The sequence below is a fragment of the Hyaena hyaena genome, unplaced genomic scaffold (genome assembly GCF_003009895.1).
Source record: "Hyaena hyaena isolate Hyena2069 unplaced genomic scaffold, ASM300989v1 scaffold_271, whole genome shotgun sequence".
Classification (NCBI taxonomy): Eukaryota; Metazoa; Chordata; class Mammalia; order Carnivora; family Hyaenidae; genus Hyaena; species Hyaena hyaena.
Genome location: NW_024080902.1, coordinates 818,931 through 840,652, shown reverse-complemented (window position 1 = coordinate 840,652; position 21,722 = coordinate 818,931). Strand labels below are relative to the sequence as shown.

At 35.0% G+C, this 21,722-nt stretch overlaps 1 protein-coding gene across 2 annotated transcripts in view; it reads left to right on the top strand.

The window, feature by feature from the left end:
- The window catches only part of LMBRD1 (LMBR1 domain containing 1), a 104,932-nt gene extending 85,766 nt beyond the window's left edge, over positions 1 to 19,166 (top strand). For both annotated transcript variants that reach the window (XM_039245808.1, XM_039245809.1), the window contains exons 15-16: positions 18,350 to 18,441; positions 18,584 to 19,166. In XM_039245808.1, coding sequence (XP_039101739.1) covers positions 18,350 to 18,441; positions 18,584 to 18,700 — 209 coding nt within the window. In that variant the 3' untranslated portion in view covers positions 18,701 to 19,166. The remainder of the gene's footprint in view (positions 1 to 18,349; positions 18,442 to 18,583) is intronic.
- The last annotated feature ends 2,556 nt before the right edge of the window (positions 19,167 to 21,722 follow it).

The window sequence follows — 21,722 nt, the reverse complement described above, 5'->3', positions numbered from 1 at the left end:
ATAAAGGAAAACCAGGGTTTGAAGAGTTAAACCTAGGTTATTGGAGAAGGGAAGTAAGAGTCTGGAAAACAAGAGTTGAAAACCCGAATAGTATAACATTATAGTATCCAAGAGAGTATTGTGTCCAGAGGTCAATAGTGTTGATGCTTCAGAGAGAGATTTAGCAAGCAAGTCTTAAACCTTTGAGAATGCAGTGTTAGTAGGGTAGTTTGGGGCTAAAGTTGTAGAGAAGTAAGTGAAAAGATTTAACAATGAAGAAAATTCCTTACCTTGTTGTGGCTTTGGTTTTGGATTTTTGTCATGCTTTTTACACAGCCTTAAAAAATCCCATATATTAAATGACACATGAACTAAAAGCATGGAGGTATTACTACAGTTGTATATCAATCTAATTACAGTTTTTTAACATTTATTTTTCAGAGAACATGAGTGAGGGAGGGACACAGAGAGAGGGAGACAGAATCTGAAGCAGGCTCCAGGCTCTGAGTCGTCGATGCAGAGCCTAGCGCAGGGCTTGAACCCACAAACTGTGAGATAATGACCTGAGCCAAATTTGGATGCTTAACCAACGGGGCCACCCAGGCGCCCCTCAGTCCAATTTTCAATATGGGATTATACTAACATACATTCAGGAGCTTGCTCTGTGGCTGTCCTCAAGTCTTTTTGTAAAGTCAGTATATTCTTAATTCCACATTTCTGTTTCCTTAATTCATGCATTGAGAGAGAACATAGAGTTCAGTTTTGAACATTTTTGTTTGAGTATTCCTTAAATATTCAAGTGGAGATCTTGAGTTGGCAGAGTTGGATCTGAAGTTCTAGAGAAATTTATGCTGGATTAGTCAGGGTACAAAGGGAAGTAAAGCTGTAAGACTGGGTAAGAGATCACCAAGAGACTGAATGTAAGTGGAGAAGAGGTACAGGGACTGAGCTCTGTGACTGTCCGGTGGTTAGAGGTTAGAAATAAGAAGAGCAACCAGCAAAGAGCTAAGAAGGGACAGCCAGTGAGTTAGGTGGAAAATTAGGCAAGTATAGTTTCCTATAAACCAAGGGAAGAGTGATGAACCATTTCAGATGATGGCATTTGCCAAATTGAAAGAAAAAGAGAGAGAGAAACTGTAGATGAACAGTTGATGACAGTAGGAAAAGGGGAAATGTTGCAATAAGGAAAACTTTCTGACCATGAAGCTGCAATTGTTTCAGAGGTCAGGCAGAAAAGAGGATTTTTTCCCGTAGGTAGGGAGGAGTAAACAAGGCTTAGAAAGAACCATCATGGTTTCCAAGATCACAGGGCTCTGGTCAACTTCAACATTGTCAAGATAAGTCAGGTAAAACAAGGACTAAAATATGACTCTTGGTGGGGTTAATTGGGTGACTTACAACAACAGTTCTGATGGGATAGTGCCGCAGAAACCTGATTGGAGCATGCTAACGAGGGGATAGGGAGCTGAGTGGCCACAAGTGTGAAATGATTGTCATGGCAGAAACACCAAGGTAAAAAAAAACTGCTGAGTAAAATACCAAATTTCTTAAAAGTATCAAAGTGCTGATAAGATCTTAAGACAAAAGCCTCAGGGGTGCCTGGATGGTTCAGTCCAACTCTTGATTTCTGCTCAGGTCATGATTTCACAGTTTGTGACTTAGAGCCCCACGTCAGGCTCCACACATAATGCGCATAACCTGTTTGGGATTATCCCCACCACTGCCTCCACCGCACAAATGAAGACATTGGAGCCAAATATTTAAGCTACGAGAAAACAAAGCATCTTGAAAAAAAGCTAGAAAAAATAGCAGGCAGCAAAAAGGGACTTGCAAAGACCAAATATTGGAATTATCAACACAGATTACAGAGCAGCTAACTTTCATAAAGGAATAAGAACAGATCAAAATATTGGCAGGGGACAACAGAATGAATGAATAAAAAAAAGTAACAGATTTGTAATTGACAAATTAATTCTAAATACAATATTTAGAAATAAACATACAGTAATGGGAATTAAACTCACTTTAAAGACTACAGCTTAAAACCACACTGAGTTCTCCACACATTGTTTATTAAATGTAAGAGGAAATGTAGTAGCTGTGATGACTGTACATCAGAGAAACTGGGCAGTATCTGCACCAGGTGAACAAAATTACTATCATCAAGGGCAGTGTATCATGTGCCATCAGATACGACATCCTGAGAAGAATGGAGAGCATGAATCAAATCATGAAGAAATACCAGACAAAACCAAATCGATAATTGATGAACATGGTATAAAGTAACTAGCCTGTATGGTTTAAAAATGTCAGTGTCATAAAAGACAGGGGGTCTTGGAACTGTTACAGATTAAAGATATTAGAGAGACATGTTAACCAAAAGTAATACATGATCTGGGATTGGATCCTGTAATAGAGGATAAAAATACTAGAAAGAATAAACTGTGATAAATGACAGGGTGGAAATATGAACTGTAAAGTAAATTTTTTAAAAATATGGTATCAGTGTTAAAATTCTTAAATAGCTATACTCTGGTTATGAAAGCAGATATCCTTCTGCTTAAAAAATACAGACATGTTAAGAGGTTAAGTTACAATATATAATTCAGAAAACATAAGTGTGTATATGTTGAGAGAATGATAAAGGGAAGGGACAGCCACATGGGAACTGCTGTACACCAGCAAATGATAACTGTTTTAAACACTCAGTCCCAAGGATAGGCCAAGATATGAAACTACTAAAGATGACCATTTCTAACTACCATTTAGCAGATTTTATACATTATATTATTTATACAATTATACATTATTTATTACTGTTAAAAATTTACACATATATATATTCTTCTTAAATTACATAAATTTAAGTTTATATCCCCAGTGGTTCAGTATGTTGTTTTTGCCCGACAAGATGACAGAACACATTTTGAACATAAAAGTAGTGAATTCCCTAAGCAATTTCGAACCAAAGGTATAAATTTTTATGAAAGTGAGTTAATCTTTCTTGTTTATTTTTAATTTTGAATCTTCTACAGAATAATTCATCTCTCACATTTTCCTGTCACTCTGGTATAATTTCTAGCATCAAATAAATTTTGATTCAATTATAGACATATTCAGTCATGTAAAATGAGTCATTCTCTGACTTAACTTTACAGTATATATTCCTATTGAGGTTCTATGCAGAAGGACAGTTTAAATACAGAAAGAACATATTAAAAACTCTTTAAAATTAAACTTCTTTTCTAAAGGCACATAGTACTTTAAAACTTACTGAAGAATTTTTTCATCTTATTAATAATATACCAGTTTATAAGTATAAAGATGATGTTCTTTATATGGTAATATAATCCAATTTCTTTAAACAATTTAAGATTTTTCTCAAAATGTATCACTTATTGTTAATGATAGAGCAGTTTTTACATTTTTTTTATGTAAAGCTTTTGCTTTGAAAGCTATGAGCTAAAACAGGTAGATTTTCCAACTAGTTTCTTTTGATAGTGTCCGCAACCTACCCTTCTTCTTTCTGAACACTTTTCAGATTTACTCTGTTTACCATATTGTCCTTTCCAGAGTATCATGTTTTAACAATTCATGATAGACTATCTAAAGTCTAAACCATTCTCAAATGCTTATCAATAAATTTTAAAACCTGTTGAATTCCATAAAATGTTGGGAACTGACACCAACATAATGTTGCTAATGTTCAGCAAGTTTGGGCACAGACCTGTATCCTGTCCCTATGTTAAATAATACTGAGAACAAAAATAGTTTTATCTATTTGCTTCAGGAAGTACTCCTGACTCTGAAACTACTAAAATAGCTTCATTGCTCAATAAAACTTACTTTAAGACTTCTCATTTCATTGTATCCACCAATCCAAAACTTCTGTCATAAACCTAGCCCAATTCTACCCAGTTCCCTACTTTTCACGACCTTGATTGAAGTGGTCCAGCCCATTCCAGTTCCTTAAGCCTTATAAATATCTTGTCTTTCCCCTTACTATTGTTAGTCTAATAAATTTAGCTTTGCTATTTGACAATAAATAAGCCTACTCATTTTGGGTAACTTAAGAAGGGATTATAATTTAATCAAGTGATTCAGAATCTTACATCTGTTTTTATTTTCTGTCTGCTAGTTTATCTATATGGAAATGCATGCCCAGCCAGCCCCTCAAACCTCAAGTCTAAAATTGAACTCATCTTTTCTTCCCTCTTCCACTAACTTTTCCTACCTATCACCTTCATGTTATTGCGGGGAGCATGGGGAGTTATCCTGTTCCTTTTCTGTGCCCACAGCTATTACTCAGACGGAAATCTAGAAATCGTATTCACATTTTTTGGCTCTTCCAACAGCTAACCAGTTTCCAAGTCTCATTGCATTTAGGAAAGAAATAAAAGAAAACAAAACAACTTAATATGTATCCATCAGTGAGAATTCTTGAAATAACACCGTATACAATGTAATGATATAGCTTTATGTTTCTGTATAGAAAAACATATACTGTATGGTTGTAGGTGGAACAGTGTGTATATTTCCTCATTTTTTATGCTGTTGCTCATAAACACGTCTAGAAATTTGGCTGTACCTCAGGAAAATGAAATTGGGAGTAAAGACAAGAAGTGAATACTCTTTTTTAAAAAATAGATTTTATTCTATAATTTAATAAAACACTGTTAAGCCTTAAGGATGGAAGTAATATAGATAAAATAAACATGCATCTACCAAGTAGACACTGATTGTAGAGAAGACTTTTTCTTCCCAGTTTGTTGAAATGTGTGAGTGACATGGGCAATTACTGAAACTTTGAAAAATTTCTTAGTACCATCCTTTTCCCCTGAATATGGAACATTTATTCCTACTTAAGCTTCTGAGGTTCCAGGAAATTTTAATTTAGAAGAAGTCTTACCTAGGTAACTATGCAGTACTGCTCAAAGCACTTTACATGATCACTAACAATGGATTCAGGTGAAATTTTTTTTTTTTACCCACCCACACTTTGGACTATAAGCAAATATGCATTTTGTGGGTAATGCTTATCTCTGTTTAAAAACCAGTATTATTAGTGGCACCTGGGTGGCTCAGTTGGTGAAGCATACAACTTCAGCTCAGGTCATGATCTTATGGCTCGTGAGTTCAAGTCCCACATCAGCATCAGACTCCATGCTGACCGCTCAGAGCCTGGAGCCCACTTCAGATTCTGTGTCTCCTTCCCTCTCTGCCCCTCCCCTGCTCACACTCTGTCTCTGTCTCTGTCTCTTTCTCTCTCAAAAATAAATATTAAAAAAGAAAAAACCAGTATTATTAAAGGAGTTACTACACTAATTGACATTTTATGTTTGATTTATATACTTACAAATAAAATACACATTTTAAGGAAAGCCAGTTTTAATAGGCTGAAAATGAAGCTGCTCAAGAGATTTCATTAGATCCTAAGCCTTAAGGATTGAGGTCAAAAAAAGGACATTGCTGGGTTGCCTGGGTGGCTCAGTCGGTTAAGTGTCTGACTTCAGCTCAGGTCATGATGTCACGGTTTGTGGGTTTGAGCCCCACATTGGGCTCTGTGCTGACAGCCCAGGGCTGGGCTTCAGAGCCTGGAGCCTGCTTCAGATTCTGTTTCTCCCTCTCTCTCTGCCCCTTCCCTGCTCATGCTCTGTCTCTCTCTGTCTCTCAAAATAAATAAATGTTTAAAAAAATTTTTTTTTATAAACAGGACATTGCTGTTTTGTGATGACTATTTGATAATGTCTCTTGCGGTGCTGTGTCCACTTGGGTGGTCCATAAATATAATTTGAAATGAAAATGATAGCAGACTCTTACTGTGGTGATTTAAAAGGAAAATTTGAATATGGACTATCAGTTTAACACCTCCTACCCCATATTGGGTGAAGCTAATTAATTTTAGCTTTCTGAAATTTTGTAACTAATAAGATACAGTTCTGGAGAATACATGTCATCCTTACCCTCAGACTCAAGCACATTAGGGCAGTGGCCCTAAAAAGAAAAACTATATGGCCTTTTTGTCTTATACTCTGAAAATTTGAGGGTGGGAAGTTAACGATAAGTCATCTCTTAAAATTGTGATTATTTTGATAGCCTTATTCAGAAAGTTACCCTGTTTGAGAAATCCAACATTAAGTACTGGCTATTGCAGTTTGCACATCTTTAGAAGATATTGACATAATCTTTTTTAGTAACACTGAAGATTACAGTCCTATTTGTCTTGAAATTCGAAGATAAATTTATAGATGTCTAGGATTCTAGGATTCCATATGATCATTTAATTTTACTTACCTATTATTCCTGTGGTTTTTCACTTAAATGTTTATTGATGTCTACTATGTCAGACACTATTCTAGGTATTTGTTATACAGCAGTGAACAAAACAGTCAAATTCCTGTCCCCATGAGGCTTGCTTAGTAGAAGAAGACAAATAAGTATGTCAAATGTTAAGTATTATAGAGACAAAGGGCTAAAGGAGAGTGAGTGGTGCCCAGAGGAGGGACGATTGGAAATTTTGAGTAGAAAGGAAATTATTACTGAGAAGCTGTCATTTGAGCAAAACGACCTTAAACAAGTGAGGAGCAAAGGCAGCTATCCGGGGACAAGCATTCTAGACCCAAGTGACAGCAAGTGCAGAGTGGGAGTGTCCTGGAGGAGGCAGAGGAACAGGAAGCGGTCAAGTTTAAGGACTTGCGCTCTTAACTTTCAGATGCAAGATTGTAAGTAGAACAATGACATGATGTTCTCAAGGGATCACTTTGATTACTGTGTTGCGTAGAGGCCAGGGCTTGGCACACTTTTTCTGTAAAGGATAAGATAATATTTTATGCTCTGTGGGGCACACTGTTCACCTCTGCCACTGCAGCATGACAGCTGCCATAGACAATACATTATGGATGGCTGTGGCCATGTTCCAATAAAACTTATAAAAACAGGTGAAATGTAACTCTTGGGTTATACTTTGCCAAACCTTGAGATAGCCCATAATAAACCCAAGGACGAAAACAGGTTGACAGGAAGCTTTTGCAGTAACCCAAGGGAGAGCTTGTGGTGCAGGTGGCAGGAAGTGGTCAGATGCTAATGTGTTTTACAGGTAGTACCAGTAGGCTTTGCTGAGGAATCTAGTATCGGATAGGAGGGAAAAGGGTCAGAGGTGATGCGATGGTTTTGTTGTTGTTGTTGTTTTTAATGTTTATTTATTTTGAGGTAGAGTAGGGGAGAGTCAGAGAGAGGGAGAGAGAGAATCCCAATCAGGCTCCACACTGTCAGCACCCCCCTGATACCTGTGTTTTTTAGTGTTTTAATTAGATAATGTTATTTAATATTTTATATTTACTTATTAGATAACATCTAGAATAATTATCTTTAAAACCAATATTTGCAGCTATTACGGTTATACATATTTTCATTGAACCTGTTTGACCTTGTGGTTTGTAGTATTTCTTCATAAATTGGGAACTAGTGATAACTTATTATCTCACTAGTTAGTCATTGCACATTTTCTCATTAGATTTCCTTTATGGCTGAGAGCAAGTGTGGTATGTGGTATGTGGGGTTAGGGCATTACCTCATGGTCAAGAAAGTAAGCAAAATAAAGATGTGAGCCTTTTAGCTATCTGTGTGTAGCTCTAAATAATATTTATCAGTCCAGTGAAAATAATATACAGAGCCTACCTTATTTTGGTAAATGTTTAAAAATGAGTAGTTCTTAGAGTGCCTGGATGACTCATTGGGTTAAACATCCAACTTTTGATTTTGGCTCAGGTCATGATCTCACAGTTCGTGGAATTGAGCCCCGTGTCAGGCTCAGGGCTGACAGCACAGAGCCTTCTTGGGATTCTCTCTCTCCCTCTCTCTCTGCCACTCCCCTGCTCACACGTGTGCACTCTCTCTCCTCTCTCTTTCTCTCCCCCTCCTTTTCTTCTCTCTCTCCCTCTCTCTCAAAATAAATAAACATGAAAAATATAAAATGAATAGTTCTTGTAAAGAGAATGCAAACTATTAGATGTGGCCTTTGGACTGTATTTACTGACTTCATTATGTCTCACATTACCACCATTCAAAGCACAGTTACCTTCAGCCCTCTCTTTCTTCACACCTAGTCAGCTGCTAAGGGATGGACTCTCAGATGGACTCTCAGATCTCACCTGAATGACATCTCTCATGAATTTCTGTACTTTTTAACTAGTACTCCACTCTAATCCACACTACACAGCGCTATCAGCTTAATTGTTCTGAAGCAGTGATTATCAAATTTATGCTTGTATCTGAGTCTCCAAACGGCTTGTTAAACATAGAATGCAAAATTTTTGATTCAGTGAATCTGAGGTAAGACTTCAGAATCTTCTCAGGGTTTGCCGCAGTGTGGAAAACACTATTCTGAAGTACTCTTGTAATGCCATTCCTTCGATAGAAATCTGAAGTGCCTTTCCCCTTTTCCTCTGACAGATTCAGTCTAGGATTGATGGACTACCACTACCACTACTACCATCCTTCAAATATGTAGCTTTTATTTTTTCATATACTTTCTGAACATGGCCATCTTTTCCACCTTTTACTTTTTATCTATTTGTTATTGAAATGTCACAAATAGTTTCTGCATCATCCTGCCTGTTTTCATCACCCAAAATCCTGACTATCTGACGTTTACTTCAAACCTGACCTTCTGTTTTGAACCTTCAAACATGTGGTCTGCTTTTTTCTCTTTGAATTCCCATAACATTTACTTGTTATCACATTACCTTACTCTGTCTTAACTTACAGTCATTTATATATCTTATCTCTTTTCTACTCTTTCTTAAATAATCTCTCTGCCCAATATGGGGTTCGAATTCATGACCCCTAAATCAAGAGTCACAGGCTCTACCAACTAAGCCAGCCAGACACCCCTGTTCTACCCTTTTTTATAGGACTGTAAGCTCCTTCAGGTTAAGAAAATGTTATATAAGTATATTTTTCTGTCTCTCTCAAAACAACAATTTTTGGAATTAAACTACTTTTTTTGTTTTAAACTACTTTTTTTCTTTTACTTTTAAAAAAATATTACTAAAGTATCATAAGATATTACTATACCTACCATCCTGTAGCTTACTTTATCTGTTGAATGAAATCCATTGTACTTTAAGTACCTATTGACTTCCTTTTATTTGGTTCAATTGCTTTCTGAATCTGCTGTCCCTCTATAATGTTATAATTTCTATTCATTGGACTTTTGATTCATTATAAGCCATATCTTTTTCCTCCCCCATGCCTCTAACTTTACTTGAGTTAAAAAAAAAAAAAAAAGACATGCTTTGTATGAAATACACATCAGAAACTGCCTGTATGTCTGAAAACTATTTTCCCCTCAATTGATATAAATGGTGGGTTGTTTGGTTGTGCTTAGAATTCTGTATAAGAAGTTATTTCTTTTAGAATTTTAAAGGCATTGCATCATCTTCTGTCTTTCATTTTTAACTGGTGAGAGATCTAATGCCAATCTATTTCTTCTTTTGAAGCTAACTTGGTAAGTTCTCTCTTCTCCACTTTCTCTTGGGGAGCTTATGTTCATTAGTTGCTGGATATTTTCAGTTGATCACTTGCCTTATCCATAGTTCATATTTTATGCCTTCCATTTTACTCTGGATACTTAAGTATGTGTTCAGCTTCATCTTCAGACTATATCCTGAATTTTTTATTTCATATAACAAAGTCTTAGATTCCTCAAGTACTTCATTGTTCTGATCTTTTTCAAACATCTTTGTTTTATGGATGTAATATCATCTTCAATATCTTGAGGTTTTATAAATTTTTCATAATGGTTTCCTTTAAATAAAATTACAATTCTGTTTGCCTTGGAACAATTCTGTTTATCTTGTTCTTTCTCCTTCATGCTGATATTTTCTATATATATCTGATGATGTATTCATATTTATGTTAATTTGTATTTAAGTATCAGGAACTAGGAAGCCTTATCGTGGTAATTCTGTGACTGAGGTTTCTAATGATCCCTAAATTATATTTTATAATAAATAGGAGGGAAACCAGTTGTTTTACTGGAAAGCTTTTAAATGTGGCTTTTCACCTTCCAGATTATTGTTGAAATCTCTAATCACCTGATGGCCTTCTTCCCATTCTATTTGCTGTTAAAAGATTGCTCTTGGCTTTATTCCTCTACTCTTAACTTTAATGAGGTCCTGGGAAGGACAAGAGACAAATGACCGTGCCCAGTCTGTCATCTTGAACCAAAAAGCTTTGTTCTCAACAGATTGAAATAGTCCTTCATGGTTAAGTACTCTAAATTTATAATCTTTTACTTGACAGATAATAAGTTTGTGAATTGATAGCTTTATTCGATTTAAATCTGCCCATTAAATACTACCATACATTGGTAATCACCATCTATATTTGGCTTCAGATAACTGAACAGAGAAGAAACTAATGTATTAGCCAGCTGTGAGTTTATTAATTTACCATAGGAAGCATAACTATCAAAGAGACTAGAAGGTTGGGGTTAGTGAACTCTCACCAGAGAGAAAGAATCTGTATGGAAAATCAGACTTATAGTCACATAGTTTCTAGGTAGGCATGGAGTCAGAAAGAGGGCCTCATTGATCTTATTGGCTGGTAAAATCCAGCTGAGATAGCCTCATGTATTGTGTCCATTGTCAAGTGAGTTTGCCATGCAGACCAGAAAATTAGTTATTGACCAGAGCATCACTTTTCTTGGATTTTGCTTGAGATCCCAAGAGTCTCTTGATATCAAAGTTCTTTTTCTAGGTGATGATAAAAGTTCAACTAAGAAGAGTGAAGTTAATTAGGTATAAGCTTTGTAAGTTCTCTGGAGTCTATGCCAAAACCAGTCTAGGTAATTTGTGAAACCTCTCAGCCACGAATATGCAGATTCTTCCTTAAGGTTGCTAACTCCTAAAACATCAGTCTTTTGTTTCTTTAAACAATCACATGTAGATTTCTCTCTGTTTTTAGTTCTCAGAAGGTCAGTCTGTCCTATCACTGTATACCTCAGGCACATATTATCATATTGTCACTTACAAAGAAACTGATACTCCGTTTTCTATCCCTCAACTTTAATATTTTCTACTATATCCACTAAACTTTTTCTACATGAAAAAAAGGTAGTGGAAAACAACTGTTTTCTATTCCTTTTCTTTATTTGACTGTCCATGGTCAATTAAGACTAATAGATAGTAAATCTGGTTAATTTAGAGTTTACTAATAAGTTTGTGATTATTTCTACAGGTTATATGCTAATGCTTACCTTTATAACTCCCTTTTATAAATTTATATGACCGGTGAGTAACACAAATGAAATTAGGAACATTCTTTCTTGGAGCACTAAATAATTTAGCACCTTTGAAATATCTTTTTTATTTTTATTTTTTTTAACATTTATTTAGTTTTGAGAGACAGAGAGACATGGAGCAGGAGTGGAGAGAAACAGAGAGAGGGAGGGAGACACAGAATCTAAAGCAGGCTCCAGGCTCTGAGCTGTCAGCATAGAGCACGATGCGCGGCTTCAACCCATAAACCGCGAGATCATGACCTGCGCCGAAGTCAGACCCTTAACCCACTGAGCCATCTTTGAAATATCTTAAACTTACTTAAATGTAATCCGAACTCAACACAAGTTATACTGGTTCTTAAAAATAATCACTATAAAACTCGTGGCTTAGTGTCAAACATCTGAGAAGTGCTATCTTTATTAACCTGATATAGTTTGTATTCATAAAATATAATAAAACTGTTTCCTTTAGAATTTTGATTTTTGATGTTCACCATTCTTTCCCTTTTACTCAGCTTCCCCAGGGAAATTTAACAAAATACTGAGTTAACTATATGCTATTTGTTAATTTAAAAAAAAATTGTTTTATTTATTTTAAAGTGAGTGAGTGGGAGAAAGGGCAGAGAGAGAAAGAGAGAGAGAAAGAGACAGAGAGAGAGAATATCTTAAGCAGGCTCCACAGGGCTCCATCCCACGACCCGGGGGTCATGACCTGAGCCAAAATCAAGAGTCAGACCCGCAAGCAACTGAGCCACCCAGGCACCTCCATTTGTTAAATCTTAAGATAAATATATAACTTTGGTTTTTATTACAGATTTCAAAAATTTTCTGCCCTTTTATAAACTATGTATATAGTTAGTATCTCAAAGCTTTTTATATGTATATGTTTCATATACATATTTGACAATAAAACAGTGATATACTGGAATTTTACTTCTGAAACCTTTCAGTCCAGCCTGTTTTTCTAACCTGACAGTTCACATTTTCACTCAGATTGTCTCCTAATTTAGTGAACCTCTATCTACTCTCAATCCCCTCTGCCAGTCTACACTCCACACGTTATTCCCTTTCTTAAAATCATTTGATAAATAATTCCTAATCATATCACAGTAAAATCAAGTTCCTTAGCCTGTGTACAGTTAAGATTTACATGTGTATTTTAAATATTCAGTAGTATCAAGACCCTAATCAGAAATCAGAGTTAGCATAATCAGGGGCAACCATGAGAAATGAAGTGGCATTCTAAATAATCCAGTCTTATGCCATTTTTTTGTCAGACAAAATATTTGCTCTAAAGTTCATTCTCCGGGGCGCCTGGGTGGCTCAGTCGGTTAAGCATCCGACTTCGGCTCAGGTCATGATCTCGTGGTTTGTGGGTTCGAGCCCTGTGTCAGGCTCTGTTGCTGACAGCTCAGAGCCTGGAGCCTGCTTCAAAATCTGTGTCTCCCTCTATCTCTGACCCTCCCCTGCTCACGCTGTCTCTCTCTCTCTCTCTCTCAGAAATAAAAACATTTTTAAAAAATTTAAAGTTCATTCTCCATGGTATGTGAATTTCCTCAAAGGTCTTCTCAATATATGCATATATAATAGAAGGATTCATTTTATAAACGAAGTACAGATATAGAGTATAATTAATTCTGAGTTGATTTCAGGTGAAGGTATAACATGATGACTTAATTGTGGCTTAAATCAACACTACGTGTTTTAAAAATATATTTAAATTAGAAGATGTGACCTATCATAGTTAATAACCAAAGTTATCTTAGTGGCAGTCAGCATACATTAACAGTGACATAATGGGGGTGCCTAGGTGGCTCAGTCAGTTGAGCATCTGACTTCGGCTCAGGTCATGCTCTTATGGCTCATGAATTTGAGCCCCGCATCGGGCTCTTTGCTGCTAGCTGCTTTGGATTCTGTGTCTCTGTCTCTTTCTGCCCCTACCCTGCTCACTCCCTCTCTCTTTCTCTCTTTGTCTCTTTCAAAAATAAATATTGAAAAAAAACCCAATGACATAACAAATAATTTAAAAGGAAGCAGGAAATACATTTTTCATATATATGAAATTTATCAGTTGTATTTATAATGGCTGCCGTTATATGAAAATTAAAGATTTAATTTCACTTTCTGTTATTTGTTCCATGATAATGAAAAGAGATGGAGGAAGGGTAGACTGTAGTGTCAGTATTCAAAAGTATTTTATTTTATTCATGTGCTCCAGATATCTTTTCTTGGCTCTTAATTTTGATATTTTTTGTGTGGCCACCTTGTCGTCAGAAAAATTTTTTTCTATCTGAACCCTATTTTAATTTTTCATTGTTAATAGTACTCTTTAGTTTAATTAGAACTTTTAGATGTCCTTTTGAGGAACAACAGAAGTTTGCTGAACACTTTTGATTTTAGAACACAGTCCTTAAATGAAACACCTAGTGATTTAAATTTACTTTGAGGGTCAAACCAAGTTCAAAATACTTAATTATAGGGGCACCAGGGTGGCTCGATGTGTTAATCATCTGACTCTTGATTTCGGCTCAGGTCATGATCACATAGATCATGGGATCAAGCTCTGTATCGGGCTCCATGCTGAGGGGAAAGCATTCTTGCGATTCTCTCTCTCTTCCTCTGCCCCTCTACCCCACTTGCACTCTTTCATTCTAAAATTGAAAAATAATTAACAAAATATTTAATTATAATTTTTTTAGATAACTGTAGAAAGACATCCATAGATTTCCTTGATATCCATAACTCAGGTAAACAGCTAGAAGATTGCAGATGGTGAAGAGAAAAGCCCCCTCTGTTGATTGACTGTGGAATCATCACTTGAATATAAAATATATGCATGCACTTATTAACCAAAACTCTTGCTTGGTTCACTTTATATCAATATAAACATAATGATATATATGTTATATATAAAAATAGCTATGAAGAGTTGTTACATACTCACTGTGTGTAGGGATTTGTGGTCCAGTGTCATTTTTCAACATGAACCCTAACCATGACTACCTTTTAATCTTATTTTAGAAGGTTTGTGTCAAATTTACAACCTTTAAAAATAGTAAACATGTAAAATAATGTGATAGGAAAAATGAGATATGTTTTTTTTGTGGTGGGCAAAAGAATCAGTAGTGATAAACCAAGTTAAAATGTCACTGAATGGTTGGTTAGACCTCCATGGAGAAATAAGTTGATTTGACTTGCTTCTGCCGTTTCAGCCTCTATTTTATAATCCCTGTTCTGGACCTGAGATTTCTGTTTTGACTCCAGAAATGTCTTTCAGTATGGAAATGAGTAATAGAACTTTTATTTTTTAAGTTTAGAACATTGTAGCAATGTTGAGAAGGTTGAAAAACTTTTTTCAAACATGTTTATACTTGTAGGGTTAAACTTATATAATACTTAAGCCATGGAAGATACTGTTCTTATTTTTAAAATAATTGTTAACACCATTTTTTGCACAAGTCCCAGCTTGTTCCTCTCTTCATTTTTGAAATGTTCAAATGGATTATTTTTATTTAAAAGTATATTACTGTTTAGCAGATACCGTATTAGTGAATTATACACATTTAAATTTTGCCAAATCCATTTATATCTGAATTTGTAACTGAACCAACATGAATTCTCTCCTTGGTGAGTTAGAAAGTACACCAGGTTGAGTTGTCACACAAAAAACTTTCATTTGCACCAAATAAGGAGATCATGGGGAATGCTTATAAATCTCTGACTCCCCAAGAATGGGTGAATGAATACCATTTGTTTAAGGTTAGAATTTAAAAAATGAAAAAAAAAAGATTAGGATGAATAATTAGATAGGGAAACCTAGTCATATGTAGAGGAAGCATAAGGTCACGCATGAACCTTAAAATAACATGTCTATACATATATGTGATGTAAATGAGGCTAAGGCTCCTCCTTGGATAGAGGTTTTAGTATTATAATGAAGTAAAGGTAATTGCTGATCATTCCAGGGATCATTTCTTGTTCCATCTACACCGGCACAAGTTAGGGGTTTAGCTTAAATGGTCTGGGTGGTCTGGTCTGGTGAGAGGTCTTCTCAGGGCAGTCACCATCACCTAAGGGGTGGATTCCAGTTTCATTTGCTTGAATTAAGAGGTAAGCCAGAAAGAAGAGCTTAAGGAAAAACATAAGACAGAGATTAGTGAATATAAGCAGGTGAGCAGTAAATGTAGTGCCTTGGGGTCTGGGTGGTGACACTTTGACTATAGAGACATAAAAATAATGAACATAGACACAATAGTTATGATACTAATGCCTAAGCCATTCATATACTTTAAAAATCTTAATAATAATTGTTTTTCGTGAGACCACTTGAGCTACTCTTAAGTATGTTCTTTATCATGGGTTCAGTTATGCTTTAGGAGGGGGAAGAAAATTAATATTAACTACCACTTTACATGGAGATTTTGGTATACCTCATTTAGTCTTTAGAATGACCCTGTACAGAAGTATGGTGATCTTTCCATTTTATAAGGATAGTCTCAACAGTCCACATTTGCCCATTCACATGGCAAAGAAATGGTCAAATGATATCCAACACTAAGTTTGTCAGACACCAGAGTCTGGGCTCTTCCTTTACCATACTGGACATTTTAGTTATACTTCATTTTCAAGACATATGCAAGTGTCTTGTTTTGACATCCTTGAAATATTGTCAGATTTTAGTTAATTAGAAAAGGTATTATTTAGCAATACAATTTTTAAATAAAACACCCCTTTTAAAAATTTTTAGCTTACTTTGGCAGTTACATTAAATATGAATGCCAAGTACACTGATGGAGTACTCAAGCTTATCTAATGGGAAAAGTGGCAAATTGAATTCAGGCGTACCTCGCTTTATTGTGCTTTGCATTAGTGCACTTTGCAGATTACAAAGTGTATTTGTACAAAAATGTATTATATTGTTTACAAATTAAAGATTTGCAGCAACTCTGAGCATGTCTGTTGGTGCCATAATACAACAGCATTTGTTCAGTTCGTGTCTGTGTCTCATTTTGTAATTCTCACAAAATCCCTACTTTTTTATTATTATCATATTTGTTACAGTGATCTGTGATCAGTGATTATGAGTTGCTGAAAACTCAGGTGATGGTTTTAAAAAAATTTTTAAAATTTTAATTAAAATTTTTAATTAAGGTATGTATATTGTTCAACAGCATGCTATTGCACACTTAGTAGATTGCAGTTTAGTATAAACATAACTTTTATATGCACTGGGAAAACAAGAAATTCATTGATTTGCTTTACTGCAGTATTCGCTTTATTGAGGTGCTCTGGAACCTAACCTGCAATATCTGTGAGGTATGCTTGTAATTCTGTTACTTTGAAGCAAGAGCTGTAATAGAGGTGAGAATAAAATACTGTGGGAGCAGAGTAAATGACTAATGACTTTCCTCTCTGGGATTCTCCTCTGTTAGACTGAGCTCTCATCTCAGCACAGCACCCAAGTATAATCTTGGGTGCTGGTAACCATAGGATGGGAGAGAAACATTTGTTTAGACACTGCTGCTTGAAGCCTTTTTGGTTTTTGTTAGAGAGCTTTGAATATTCCTTCTAGACTTTTCTGTTGAGAGAGAGAGCAAAATATGAAGTAGGCCCTTGATGGAGGATCAGTATATCATCATTAGATAGGTGGTCCCTGCTTATGAAAGGAAGAGATTGCTTCCTTATTAAACTGCATGTTTCTCTGCCAGAAAAAAAAATGATTGCTTTGTCCAGTTTGGTATTGAACAATTCAGAAATAAAGTTTGAAGTACAGTGAAAGGGATTAGAGTAGATAAGATTTAGATTATCTATATATGTATGTAACATATCTAAAACTTGACATAACAAATCTTGTACTTGCATAAACCATAACCTAAAGGCTACTTTCAGAAAACCATGTGACAGCCCCCAAATAAAGCGATTTAGAACCCTTGGGTAATAAATTGCACTACAGATTTCCCAGCTCAATTTTATGTTTATAGCATTTATTGATGATGAGAAGAGAATTCATAAAATTAGAAATCAACAGTATTTATTTTCTTAATCAGCTATAGGATATGATATTGGTCTCCCAATTGCATGTGGAATTTCTTGCCATTATCAATTTTGTTTAAAATATGCAGAAATCATAATCTTTTTTTGTAATTAACAGACTGAAAAGTTGCCTTGTAAGATAAAAATTTTCCTCTATAATGAATAAAGACCCTCTGAAGTTTAGAAGATTAGAATCCTCTATTAGCTGCTGCATATATAATTTTTCAGTCAGGTACATTATATTATTGCTGCCCCAGACTTATCTGAATGGTTTTAATAAACAAATATTTCCTTAGATATGTATTAGATATATCTAATAAATATTAGATATATGTGTATATGGTTAGAGGACTCTGTAAGCTAATGGAGATACTCTTTGGATAAAACTAGTATGGAGTCTGACACAAATGATAAATAACCAGTCTCTTTAAAGAGTTACGTTTTGAGAGAGAAAGGTATGTGAATGATTCATTTGGGTGTATGATGTATTTTTAATTCAAGTTATAATATTAATCTAAAATTCAAACAGTAAGCATATTAGTAAATAACAATTTTGTATTTAAAAAAGCAGCAGCCTTTTCAACAACATTCTTAAAAAGAAAAAATAAATCTCAAAAAACTCTAAAATCTGAGCTGTACTGAAAATTGGATTCTTAGAAAAGTACAACTTAATTATAATCAATTCTGATTACTTTGTTTTATCTTCATCAGGAGAATTTTTATCTGTCTTGTTTTAGCAGATATCTGGCACTCCAGGTTAAAATGCTTTTTTCTTTTTCAAATTAAACTAGCCAATATATATATGTTTTATACTTAAAAGCCAGGATTACAGTGGTGGCATTCATTTTTTTTAATGTCCTATTATTTGGTAATTTAACACTATAGTAAGGGTACTGAAAGAGTTGACTTTGGAGAACGACCTAGATTTCAATCCTGTCTCTAATATTTTACTGACCTTGGTCATTATTTGGTTAATAATCTTTTAGATAAAGTATTAATAGTCCATTTCAAAAAAGAAAATATCTCATCATAGTCCTTTATTTGCTTTTATAGATCAGTGTACTGTTACCCGGACATACCTGTTCCTTCACAAATTCTGGTTCTTTAGTGCAGCATACTATTTTGGTAACTGGGCCTTTCTGGGGGTAAGTACGGGCATCACACCTAGGTATGATTTGATCCTTAATTTCCCATTTGTATCGTACTGATAACATTAGATATTCTATTCATTACTTTCTGAATGATTTTATATTTAAGAACTAACATGTAACTTCTTTAAATTTACAGGTATTCTTGATTGGATTAATTGTATCCTGTTGTAAAGGGAAGAAATCAGTCATTGAAGGAGTAGATGAAGATGATTCAGACATAAGTGATGATGAGCCCTCTGTTTATTCTGTTTGACACCCTCTGTCTTAGGGGTTTTATAAGGCTGAACGTCTGTTATGCATTTTTAAACTGTTTAACACTAGGATGAACTAACTAGCTTTCATCAAAAATGGGAGCATGGCTATTAAAAAAAACTATTTTTTATGTTATCTGACATAATATTGTATCATAGATTAACATTTAAAATTGCTATAATAATTCTATGTAAATATAAAACTATGGATTTTGTGAGGGAATGTTTGTGGGAATTTTTTTTTCTCTAGTGTATAATAGTGTTGAATTGATTAAAAACCTTCCAGAACTAATATTCCCTTTTGTCACTTTTTAAAAACATAATAAATCAATTGTATCTGTGCCTTTGGGTCTCTAGAGTAATGTGGATTTCTGAAGTGTCTATAGCTGATTGTCTAAAAATAATACTCACAATATAACTAAAGATAATACTCACAATATAACTGACAAATGTTACTCCCCTCTGCAACTTGTTTTCTATTTTGTACATTAAATCAGTAGTGCCATTCAAATATATTTCACAAACAGATTTCAGGCTACCTGGTGCTGTAAAACCATGGCATTCCAAGATGTGTTACATTGTTCAAATATTAACCCATTACATACCTTGCCATTTCTACAATGTTTAAGGCACATACACTGTTGTAGATAACTAACCTCAAAATTTCCCTTCCAACATAAATGTGACTGTTTTCAAGAATGATTAGTCTTGAAAAAAATCAGTTTACAGATTAGTTTAATATATTTGACATTTTTTGCTTTAAAGATATTTTTTCATTCTAAAGATTTAAAATTTTCAAAAAGAATAAGGAATGTTATATTGACAGGGTATTTTGAACATATTTTGGATAGTGAGAAATCATCACAAACAATATTGTAGTTTAGTCACATAAGCAAATCAAAACTCAAAAGCACAAATGAGAACTCTTAAAAAGCACATCTTTGAAATAAAATACCATTAACTTTCTGAAAAAGTCTTAGGGATTAACAACCATCTCCCACTAAATTCTTCTTGCCCTTAATTTTTGTGCCACTCTGTTCTGATTCTTTGTCTGTCTAGATATACCTTCCCAGCCTTCATTATTGGCTTCTTCATGCAGCCTTTAATGTTATTTACCAAATTCCATTCCCTTCTGTTTTTATTTTATGTTTCCTTTCTGGATAATCTTCTGTACCCTTAGTTTCCATTTATATTGTTAGATTATATCATATCATTAATATATCATTTTTTCCTAAGCTCCAAATTTTACTTATCTGTTAACTAGAAATGAGTACTTCAAATGCAACTTGAACTTACTTTTCTGGACATACCAAGCCTCCTTCTTTGTTTGTTTGTTTGTTTTGACAAATGGCACCAGCATATACCTGATTGTCTAAAGCAGAGATCAAGCAGAACTCCTCATCTTTTGTGTATACCTGACTCACCAGTCAAGTATTTGATTTCTCCTTCTCAACTATCCTTCATTTATCCTCCTTTACTCATTCTTACTGCTAGTCCCTGTATTATAGACTGAGTTGTGTTCCTGCACAATTCTTGGGTTGAAGTCCTAACTTCCATTACCTAAGAAGATGACTGTATTTGGAGATGGGGCCTTTAAAGAGGTAGTAAGGTAAAAAGAGGCCATTAAGTGGAACCCCAATTCAATATGACTGGTGCCTTTGTGAGAAAAGGAAGAGACATCAGGGATATACACATATAGAGAAGAGACCACGTGAGGCCATCTGCAAACCAAAAAGAGAAGCCTCTGGAGAATCCAATCCTGCCTGTACCTTGACCTTGGATTTCTAGCTTCCAGAACTGTGAAAAATTTCTGTTGTTTAAGCCACACAGTCTGTAGTGTTTTGTTATGGCAGCCCTAGCAAAGTAACACTATACTGAACTTTCTCATGGATTTTGTGCCATGTCCCAATTCCTTTTGGTCTTATCTTGGTAATACAGATCAGATTATTTCATTTCTTTGCTGTGAAAAGCTTTCAGTTACTTCAGAATGAAATCATTTTTTGTCATGTGATACGTAAAGCCTTTCTGGTAGGTTTCTTACCTGACTGTCCTGCTTTCTCTGCTATCCTCACACGGATAATAAGCCATTATCCAGACAGCTGATTTCTCAGATCTCTTGTCTGTTGAACTGTTCCTGCTTTCTATGATACCCTTCCCTTCCTTTTGTCTCCTAAGAAAATCCTTATCCTTGAGATCTCACCTGGTGCTCTTCCCCTAAGTCTTTCAGGCAGGCAGGTGGTCTTTACTCACATGGCACCCTGGACAGTGTTTTGTGATTTATTGCTTTCATGCATGCTGCCTCTGGACTGCAAGTCCTTGAACACCTGTCTGGGTTCAAGTTCATCTCTGGTGCCTAGAATAGTTCCTTGCACTTGGAAAGCACTCAGGTGATAGGAGAATTTGCTAGTTAGAAGCTTTAAGTATGAATACCTGATTTAAGCCTATATAAACCATTAGATTAAGGGGAATGTAAATTTGACCTACTTTTAAGATTTACTTTATTTTGAAACTATTGCCCTATTTGTCTTAAATACTAAATATACATTTTATTACTGCTAGGAATACTTTCTGTTGTTATTTGTGTCAGACCAACTCTTAGCTTTTTATTTGGATAGTTCTATTTTTTAAGTACATTTTTTTTCTTATATTCTATACATTTGCTTCTTGCCTGTTTAGAAGTTTACTTTGAAGGTTCCCCCTCCCGCCACTCACTCAATCATGGAATGGCTTTAACTTTATATTTTATGAAGCTGATTTGAGTGTTGTGACTTCACTAAGGAAGGACATACTTTCTTTGAAATCCTCTGAATGCCTAACTTAGAGATCATCCATAGTGATGGCTTTCTAAAAAGTCAAGTACCTCTTACTCCATGCAGACTTCAAACAAGTAATCAATTTGTTCAGCCATGCAGCAAGGTACTGGCAAAATGACTCCAAGTTACCTTGGAGCTGACTTCCATCGCAATGCCACTATAGCAAAAGCAATAAGAATGCATATTGTATTTTTTTAAGTAAAAGGGAAAA